The 10699-nt window shown below is 47.7% G+C and overlaps 1 protein-coding gene across 1 annotated transcript in view; it reads right to left on the reverse strand.

The window, feature by feature from the left end:
* Nucleotides 1-10699, reverse strand: part of ABTB2 (ankyrin repeat and BTB (POZ) domain containing 2) — a 116965-nt gene that overhangs the window by 13221 nt on the left and 93045 nt on the right. The window contains exons 4-5 of the mRNA XM_010146039.1: nt 6469-6621; nt 1945-2110 (exon numbers count right to left, since the gene is read on the reverse strand). Of these exons, the coding sequence (XP_010144341.1) occupies nt 1945-2110; nt 6469-6621 (319 nt within the window). The remainder of the gene's footprint in view (nt 1-1944; nt 2111-6468; nt 6622-10699) is intronic.

The raw sequence follows: 10699 nt of genomic DNA on the forward strand, positions 1-10699 counted from the left end.
GAGGGGGGTGGGGGGGCTGGCTATGGGGGGTTTAGGAGGATCCACTCATTACAGACAAGTAAACTTCAATGAGAATTCAAAACTTAAGTCTGCAGGCACGAGCCCATGTTTTCCACCACAGTCTGGGTTCTAAAATTCCCAGGTTGGTAGAGACTTTCCTTACCTTTCCTTTCCTATTTATTTTTAACACCATTTTTGCATTCCCTGCATGTTCCTCAGTATGGAAAGGGAAGAAGAGCTTGTTTTCCTGAACATCTCAGATGCTGTGAAACGTGGGTGCAGTGAATACAGGGTCCTGCTCCACACTCGAGCCTCTGAAGATGCATTCTGAGCTCTCTCCCACTCTCTACAAGTACCTCCATACCCAGCCCTGTAGAAGCGGGTCTGAACACACCATCACTGCTAGAGCTTAGATTTAAATCTCTCTGTGACTGGTTACGCAGTGGAGTGGAGTGCTTAGCTGCAAAGATGAGTTGCTCCGGAACCACTTAAGAGAAGAATTTCAGAGCAACAGTATCCTCAGAGGGAGCCCCTCTTGCCCTCCTTGGTCAGTGCCAAAGCACTGCTGGGAGACGTGGGAGCAGTGTTCTGCAAAGACGACAGAGCCACCAGCACGCTACGATCCCCTGATCACAGGGGATCGCATCATCAGGATGACAGTGAGACCGTAAATAAGAGGCAGCAGAAACTCCTCAAACTCTCCACTGAGCTCCCTACGGGTCCTTACGCAAGGAAAGCCTGGTTTGCTGGTGGAAGAGAGGTAAGAAACATCCCACTGTGAAAGGGGATGGTCTTGGCACCAGCATCTGGTGTTGGGACAGCGAGGTTCACAATGCAAAATGATCTGCTCTGAGCAAACAAAACACCTCAGAGCTACAGGAACTGCAAAAACTTACGGGGAAAAAGAAAAATGGCAGAATTTCATAATACGAATCTGCTGCCTTTGTCACTTTATTGAAGTCAGTATCAAGGGCACCTGTGATGTGATACCCCACCTCTGACCACAGAGCTCCTTGTCCTGGATATGTAAACAAGGCAAGTACATGCCAGGAGTAGTTTCTGTTCCTAGCTGTGTACACAGTCACACTTCCTTTAAAACTGCAAGACGGTGGAAAGCACCACGGGAGATGGGCCAGTTTCAGAATTCGGTCTGAAATGCTGCTGCAGTAAAAAGTTGTCTGTGAGAAAACCTCCCTACTCGAACGTAAATCTTTCCTCCTGCTAAATACCTTTTTGTTTCTGAGCCATGACAGCTCATTCTCATTGCTGTGACAGCTATAACGAGTGTTTATTTGGAAGAGGTGGTTTGGGTTTTTTTCTTTAATTTAAAAGCTAATTCAATGCACTGAACAATGTCCCAGAGAACAGACTGCTGTTACTTGATGGGACTGACAGCACAAGCAGAAGCAGCTAAAGACTCCCCAGACTACCAAATCCTCGTGGTTCAACATAGCTGAGCAGGCAGCAGGTCAAAATGACAGAACAGACTCATCAGCACGACTGATACCAAACCCCTGGGGTTCCTGGAGCTGTCTCTTACACACCAGACTGCACTGAGAACCCCTAACTCGCGTTAGCCTGGCAGTAACACCTTCTGGTCACCCATCAGTGACCCAGCCTGGATTTGGGCTGTTGACCCAGAAAAGAATGTCACTGGCAAAACCCACAACAGCCTTAGCATCAAGAAAACATCAGACTTCCCATTCGCAGCCAGCAAAGCAACCTGTCTGCCAGCAGAGCCTGAGTCCAAGGAGCAGACCCACATTTTGGCTGATAAACGGTTCCCTCCAGGCTTTGTCTGCCCTTTGGGGGCTTAAAATAAGGGTTATATCTTCAGCCTAAACCACAAGCTAGAATTAGAAAAGCCTTGGAGAGGCAACTCCTGCGACCTCGCATATTGAGGTGCCACGCGGAAAGGAGCACGCGACGGGTTTTTGCGCGTACCTGATCATCCATGGTGTTAACACCGTCAGGTCCCAGTGCATCGATGGCTTGGTTGATCAGGTCAGTCCTGCCACAGTTTAGCATTCGGAACCCCAGATCCTGCTGGAATTTTTCGGTGGCAGCCTTAGCATCCAGTCTCCGGAAGGAACTAAAGCAGCATTCGGGTCTGTGAAAGACAAAATAATAAATACCTGGATTTTTTTCCATCTCCTACAGAAATCAGGTTTATGAATTTTCACAGTTTTCCCTATCGTGCACCTTCTCCACTGCACGATCGTTTCTGAAACATCTGGCTAACTTCACTCCTAGCAGGATGGAAGTTTTAGTTCTCACAGAAACACGGTAAATTCACGTGAACGCTGGCTGTAAAGGTAAATATTTTTGATATCGTATTTGTATTATTCTGTCTGTTCTAGGATAGTCCATCAAACCTATGTAAAAGCATTGCAAAGAGGAAAAAGAGGTGGAACATGTGATAAAATACCAGTGTAGCTGTAAGACGAAGCAATGACATTGTCTGCCAGACTAGTTATTATTTTGAAATACTTCTGAAAAACTAATTTTCTGAATGAAAGTATATTTATCCTTTTCTGAAAAAAAAAACCCAAAACCCAACATTTAAAAACCTATGAAATCAAAGTCAACTTTAGGGAGTGGAACAGTCTCAACCCTTTTCCAACGCCTCCATCAAAGGAAGTGCGTGAACAGTTCTAGCAGGCTCTGTCAGACCCTTCTCCTTCAGATGACTATCAAACGCCCTTTATCTCGTTTGGAAGGAGGCCAGGGCTCACTGTAAATCCTCTGGTTATCTGCTCCGAGGCTCCTGACTTCCAGAGCTGGAAGCGCAGCTCCTCCCCGGAGGAGGCATTGCCCCGCGGAGGTGTTCCCCTCTCGGCCGGGCGTTGCTGCGCTCGGCCCTTTGATGTTATTTCAGGGAGTTCACTCCTCTCCACTGCTTGTCTGGTTTTCAGCCCAGCCTCTTGTGCAAACTCTCAGAGACAGAGATATCAGCCCGCCAAGCTCCTTTGAAAAATGAGATTCTTTCCAGAAGGCCAACCCCTCCCACAACCTTGGCCAGATCAGAAAAACGCTCATCGCTTCGCGTAGAAGATTCAAGATGAATCTTATTCACGTTTTAATTCAGCTGATCATTTTTTAAAGCTTCTGAACTTGCACTGATGGTGGATGACAAATGGTGAGCAGATGCTCTGAACAATGCGCTGAGTTAACAAAGATCCCTCCACAGCCTGGTGACCGGTCACATTGTACGGGGGAAACCAGCATCTCGCCGCAGCTGCTTTCAGAAAGGAACTGCATCAGGGTACGACTTGGGGAACGGTCAGCAGGGAAGCGAAGTGACAGCCGTGGAGTCACCAGCTCTTTGGAGATGTCTCTGCAAATAAAACGTGTCTCCGAGGCAGCTGAGTGCAGCTGAAGTCATGATCTCTGAGGCACCTGATACTAGATTAGGTGACGTATTGCAGGGGACAAGAGGAGAGTATGGTAAAAGTGCTGGACATACATAAATCCTAGAGCTAGGCTGGTCAATTAATAACTTAATTAAGGTAATTGCCACAGTACCATGATGCTACAATATTATGTAGAATGTGATGCAAAGGCTTTGTACAACAACAATAATAATAATTGTTCTTGGAAGCCAGTTCTGGTGCAAGAACTTGGGAACTTCCCTCCTGGGAGAGCTGCGGGCTCAGCCCACGCAGAAGTTACTGTACACTCGCTGTTAAGAGCATGGCAAAAGTCAGAGCATCCCACCAGAGCTCACACGTGCACAGATGCTGAGCAGCAGCTGTAACCACAGCAGTTTTCCATGTGTGAGCTGTTCTCCTGCAGAGAAGAGAAGGAAACTCTCGCACGCTTCCCAGGGCAAAGCCTGTGCTGCTGCTGTTGCCCAGGAGCAGCTCCCCTGGATGCCCAGCCGTGTCCAGGGGGATAAACTGGGGAGCAGTAAACTGGGAGGGGGTGGGGCAGAGCCCTGGGAGCAGAGAAGGGTCCTCGCTTGGGAAGGGAGAGCTTAAAGAGGGAGCAGGAGCCTGGTGTGCAATTTGGGTTCCCTAAGCAGTAACTACTACTGTAACTATCAGCCACTGAAATAACAGTGATTTAAATTTGGCCTAGAGTGAGGAAAAATAATAATAAAAAAGCAGCATGTGACTAATTAATATATATTAAAATCCCAACAGTTATATTTAAATAGGTGGAAAAGAAACACAGTTCTCTACAGCGTGGTGTTTCCCCACTTATATCGTCATTTAACCAGGAATAAGTGAGTTTATAAACCGCCCGGCAAATGTAAACTGGGAGCCGTGTCTTAGAAGGCGCACGCAGTTGTGGAAGGCTGTACTGCCCCAGCAGCCTCTGCCAGAGAACAGAGATCTGAATTTCAGGTTATACTAATAATACTTGGCTCTTCTGCACCATTTTTCTTTCAGGGATTTCAACACGCCCGTTCTGATGCATCGCCACTGCAAGGAACCGTCGTCGTACGACTGCTGGCCTCTGCATCCTGAGGAAAAGCGAGCGGCAATTTGCCCGCAGTCACCCACGGATAAATCTGGCTGCAGTTCCAAGATTTCCTTTTCCCCTAAACGTGCTGGAACGGCTGGATACAAGTGGCTGCTTTAAAAGATCGTATATAGCGCCCTGGAAACGAGGCACTGCTCTCTCCTCAGGGTTGGTTCCCCCCCGCACCCTGTTAGCTTAACCCTTTCCTGCAGCAAAGAGACAGCGCTCCTTCTCTCATACCACTCATCACGCTGCGTACGTCCCTACGGAGGAACGGTGTGCTGAGGTCAAAGGTGTGAGAGGGTCTTTGTTTTCTCACGCATGGCCATTCTTTCTGCAGTTATAACAAACTGGAGAGAGTTATAACAAACTTGGGTACTTCAGCCCTGGGCCAGCATTGCTGACCCTGAACCCAGCAGCTGAATCATCTGATGCCTGACCATCCCACACAGGCTGACTGAGGCCCTTTATACCTGCTCCTCACTTTCATTTCTTGCTTACATTATTCTGGACCTCCTGGGTTTCTCTGAGACCTTCATTTCACAGCTGTATCCCTCTGGCTCAGGGTGAAGTTACTGATGAACCCTGATTTCACTACAGCTGCCTCTAAGTGCTTCCTTTTAGCTCATAGCAGCAGCAAAACCAAACACCTGCATCCCTGCCCTCTTTTTTTTTTGTTGGTTTTTAAGGAATATGAGTTCTAAAGTAAGGGACTACCTGTGCTTTGTATGTTAACGTGTACAGAAAAAACAGCGCAGAGAGTGGGACGCCTTAGAAGCAGGAAGTTTGGATTCAGTTTTGGAATCAGAAGTCTTTCCAAAGGACAGACTGAAAGAAAAACCCCTGAAACTGTCTGAAGCGCTTGTGAGGAGGTTCATCTTCAGCGGTACTGTTCACTGAAAAGGCTTTCAAAGGTTTTGGCCAGCATTAGAACATATGTGAAATGCGTTTAGCCTGTATCACGTTGCTTACACCAGCACCTACTATCCAGGCGTACGCCAGAGCAGAGAAAAGGAGAAGAAAAGCCTTCCCGGACTAAGCTCTGGGTTCAGGCAAGGAGGTTAAACAACGGCCGAGGATCGCCTGTGTCTCTCTGCTTTCTGAAGACTGGCAGCACGCCCGCTCGGTTGGTCAGGTACCACGTCTCAGACCAGCGCGAGCTGAGAAGGGCTCATGACAGAACAGTCACCCAGCTCCCTGCACCAGCCAACCCACCTTCGCAGGAGGCTTGTGGGTGCCTAGAACCACCCTTCAACTCACAAGCGGGGAGACAAAGACGTAGCAAAAAGCAAGAGAGTTCTTGGCTGCTGGAAGGAAAAGGTAGAAAGCCACAAACCCTGATGCAGGACTCCTGATTAAAAGCCTGTTGTTGCTTTTCTGGTTCATGAGAAATAATGCTAGGAGTGACGGTGTATTTTTATCTTCTCAGATGATCACTTCATCACTCAAGAGCATGATAAAAGTGTTATTTGTTGTTGTTAACATGTCCCGCCCCCTCATTTAACCCACAGGTGTATGGGGGACCAAACTGACTCAAGGAACAAGACTTTACCTTGTACTGAAGTTGCAGATGTAGCTCTGATACCAAACCTGTGCTAATGATGGCAACTTAAAAACCTGAATAAAGCACCTATGGTGTGCTAACGAACCAAGCTAATTACAAATCCCTGTTCAACATATATGTGAGGGGATGCCTTTTATCAAGGTAACTCAAAAAGAAAAGAATGATCTTGTAACTAAGGCTGAGGTATAAAAAAGCCCAAATACTTGTATTTTAATCATTCTCTGCCTCATTCCTCCTACGTAACTTTTGGCAAGACAAAACCTTTCTACCCCAGCCGCAGCGTTTGGCCAAAGTTTCTTTATCTCTTGGAGTACTAGAAGGTGAAACGCGCGTTGCCTGTGTAGTGTTTTGAGATCTGGCTCATGTGGAGTAGAGCAAGGAGAATATTGAAGGAAGTTACAATGACTTGAGCTGCTTTTAAAGCTTAGTCCACGTACTTTAGCTGCCGGGGCTCGCAGTCCAGTCCAGGGAGGAGCAGTCTGGCTGTCTGCCTGATGTCATCGCTGTCCACAGTTAAACTGCGCCGGTGCTCAGCGTAGGTGATGGCCACCCTCATCCACTCCATCAGCGGCGGCAGAAGCATGAAGGGTCTGTGCAAACAAGAAAGAAAATCCATCACAGTTACTGGTGGCCTCTAGCCCGTCCTGGGATGCCACGGCACACCTTGTCGCTGCCTGGGCACGCTGGTGGGAGGCTGGCACACCTAAAACCCAACCGTGGAGGCAAGCTCTGTCCCTGCGCTCAGCAGGGCTGGCAGGTCACAGCAGCTGGAAGGAACTGGAGCTGCTCAGCATTGGTTATCTGAACTGCTCACCCAAATGGGGCCACGGTGGGACACACTGGTTTCGTGCAACACATTTTACCCTGTGGGGAGTCAGGTCAGACTGAATAAGAGGGACCTCACTCTTTCTCCTATGAGCTATAGGTCAGGGCCCCTTAGTTCAAGTGGCCAAAGCTCTGTTTTGGATCAGAGGGGCTCTCTCATCTCAGGGGCGAGGCTTGTACCGTAACTGTCTGATCTTCTAAATAATCCACATGCACATGCTGTTCTGCCACTCAGAAAAACAAAATATTCTTGATTGTTTGAAACTTCAGTTAATCCAGGCTCATTCCATACGACCTCCACTGATCTTTACGTTACATTACCGCTATCTGATGCCTTTTCACATCCTAATTTCTTGCGTGCAGAGCTCGGGTCTCTGTTTTTAATCCATTCACCCTCTAGACCGCAGCAGAACCGCTGCAGCTGTGGTTTAATGTGAACCATTTTGCTGGGGAGGAATGAGCCGAGTCAAGAAGAGAACTAACGTGGAGACATCTCTGGGTAAGAATAAATGTACAACACAACAAGCAATCTGTGGAAAAGCCATCTATCTCTTCCTGATCTGTACAGCATCCAGCACAGGGAGGTTTCACTCGACACAAAGGGTTGCAAGGCAATAAGGAATATAAATAAGGTAATAACGAGAGCGTCAACAGCCATTTGGACTCGGTTATGAAGAGGCCCCTTTACTCCTGCTTTACGAATGAACACGGTTCTGAGATTACACAGTGATTATGGGTACCATAATACTCTCATACACAACATCTCTCATCCACCCTCTCAACACACAGCCAGACCGATGTATTATTTACTTGGTTTTCCCCCAAGGATACCTGCCACCCTGGTGGAAGGCTCTGAAGTGCCAGCTGTAATTGAAAACACCTTTCCTATTTCCAGCAACTAATTCATTAACGCTGGAAAAAAAAAAAGCCCTTTTCATTCAAAGAAAATAACTGAGGGGAGAAGGTACTGATTCCTTCAAAAAGATCAGAGAAAAAAAGATACATACCAGAAAATAACAAAATTATTTTGGCATTAATGAGAGGAGCTGAACCCATGAAAGGCCTTTTCAAAGCTGTGCGCATGTACGTGCGTGCACATATGCCAGCGCAGTACGAGTAAGCAGCACCAATCCCGTTAGAAACCATTTATCAGTAATAGGATTTGCAAGCAGAACTCCCTCTGCATGACTTTGAACATCCTTCAGGGTGGAATAACTCCACTCTGTAAAACACGGGCCATCTGCTTCCATTTTGCCAGCTGCAAGGTGCACTCTGAGCCGCTGCCGTTATCTCTTTACCGGCTCTTTCCCCCCTGCTCCTTCTCTTCTGAGCAGCAAAGCAGCATCCTCAGAACCAAAGGTCCTTATAAGCATCTGATCGATCCTGGTTGCCAGCACAAGGGGTTTTTAGCAGGACACCTATTTACTGCTTTTACCAGTTGGCTTCTCTGTCAAACAAGCAACATATCAGGGATGCCACATTCATCACATTGAAACTCACCCAGGTGCTCCCCGGTGAGACTTTCTGGAAGTCCAGCACGAATCCCCCAACCCTTTTAGGCTTTCTAACTTGTCCCAGACATGTGGGAAGGGATGAGTCCCTCCAGCACAGCCAGTCCAGCACTGACTTCCCTGTGGGAAGAGCGCAGTCCGCATTTGGGAGGTGCCTCTCAGCAGCCTGCTCCAGAGAACTTCAACCCTTATCTGAAGAGTTCAAGCCCCCAGAGAACTTCAACCCCTACAGCTGAGGCATATAAACCTTTTCAATTTGGGCACTTAAGGAAGGAGCCTAAATTCATTATCCAGACTTCCTATAATTGCTCAGCTGAACCTCTAGAATATGACTCAAAGCTCCCGAGACACGGTGAGGACAGAGGTAGGTCAGGTAGCTAAAAGCACCAGAACTAAATGCTCACAGTTAGATGGAGCTAACAGCTCAGGCTCAACAGAAAAAACTCACCATAGACTGATTGTATCTACCAGCTTCTGTGGCAGATGAAATATTTAGGAGACATCTCAGCTCCCTGACACTATCACGGTGGGACCGCTGCTGGACAGAGAACCATGTCGATCCAGCACAGTCCTGATCATCTTATTAGGTAACGAGCCAAACCTTGGTATCTCTTACACACGGCTCTGGGCAGCGACTCCGTGGTCAGCCAAGAGCAAATACCGTCGAGTCTGCACCAGAAATAACGCACATCACGAAAAATTTCCATTCTGAAAAAATTCACACGTGTCAGGGTTATAAATGGCCCCTGTGCACGAGGAGACCTTGAAAGTGGAAAACGTGCTTTGCGAGAAATGGGAAGGAGAAAGAATTTTTGAGTTGGGTTTTTTTTTTTTTAATCTCATCGGATTTTTCCAAAGGCTTTAAAACTCGCAGCCCAACAGGCTGCCTGGTGGGCCTGTGCCCGAAGGAGAGCAGACTCGGGACTGCAGAAAGCAATGCCAGGAAGGCTCTTCTCCTCGTCCTAGTGTCCCACCTTGTCCCAAGCCCCCTGTGCTCTGCAAGGTGGGTAAATCCTCCGTCTGTCAGGAGTGACTCCATGACTTCAACTTCTAGTTTGCTGCAGGAGCTTCACCTCTCTTGGAAACTTCTGCCCTGAGAATGGGCTTTCTGTTCTCTCCCCTCACACACTCTTCTTTTACCCAACTGTTTCCCTTCTTCACACCGTCTGCCCGGGCATGCTCGCAGGAATGGCTCTGTTTTCCTTTGCTTGCTGACACAACATTGGATAAGCAGCATTATCGCCTGCTCTGAGCAGAGAGGGAGATGCATTTCAGCTTACTGAAACACCAACATCGGGTTACACTGCACTAAAAATAAAAGCAGTTGTAATTTTTCTAGGAAATAAATGCAAGTGGCCCTGAAACGGGGCATCTCTCTGCCTCTAGGGAAACATTGATCGTTTCAATCTGAAAAACACTGGAGGAGGGGAAGGAGAGAAACCTTCCTGGAAAATTAACTGGGAGATGCTGCGAGCTAAAGGACCGATTTCTGCCCGTGCCACGTTCTGCGCTGTGCGTCTTCCTCTGGACTTTCTGACATTTAGAAGTATTTGGCAGCTCATTAAATTCTGCAGTGATCGAGCCCTGGGCATCTGCCACGCTCGCAGCAGTAGTTCGCTAGGGACACACACTCTCTGTTTGCTGGGAAGAAGGATGTCACCATTGCTCTGTTTGGCCTGTTGCCATGAAGCTGTCTTCTGCTGATGCCACATGTAAACTGGGAAAGTACACGGCAGTGGGAAGTCAAACAGACACCGCTCGGTGACTACAGACCCTGTAAAGAATCGCAGTAATGTCTGACGCTGTCCTATGCTGTCAATGTTTTATCCATCTCCATTTGGAGTTGGACAGCAGGTCCGGTGCCAGGGGGATTGGGTTCGAGCTGGGTGAGATGTGCTCCAAGAAAAAATGGACTTTGTTGCAGGCTTTTTCCCCTCATTTGAATCAAAGCATGTAGTTTTATGTAGACATAACTGAGAAGGATGATGGCACCAGCACTTGGCAGAGAATTTATAGTAAGTTGTAACTTTTTCCTGGAAAATGCACCGCACTCGTGTGTTTAGAATGGCCGAGGACATGACCGGCATGTGGAGATCATGTGCTGCGGTCCTCAGGGAGATGCTGTGGGACCACAGACTTTCAGTGTTAACTCATGCATCACAAAGAAACTGGTCCTCAAAGTGGAGGATTTTTAACAGCCCAGGGCCAAGCATTTTGGCAGAGAGAAGTTAATTGTATGCAAGAGAAGAAAGACCTCCACAGGAGTTAGAAAACTGTGTCATCCTTCCCCTGCACTGAGTGCTGGGACAACGCACTTGGAGCTGACGTTCAG

The sequence above is a fragment of the Buceros rhinoceros genome, unplaced genomic scaffold (genome assembly GCF_000710305.1).
Source record: "Buceros rhinoceros silvestris isolate BGI_N320 unplaced genomic scaffold, ASM71030v1 scaffold632, whole genome shotgun sequence".
Lineage (NCBI taxonomy): Eukaryota > Metazoa > Chordata > Aves > Bucerotiformes > Bucerotidae > Buceros > Buceros rhinoceros.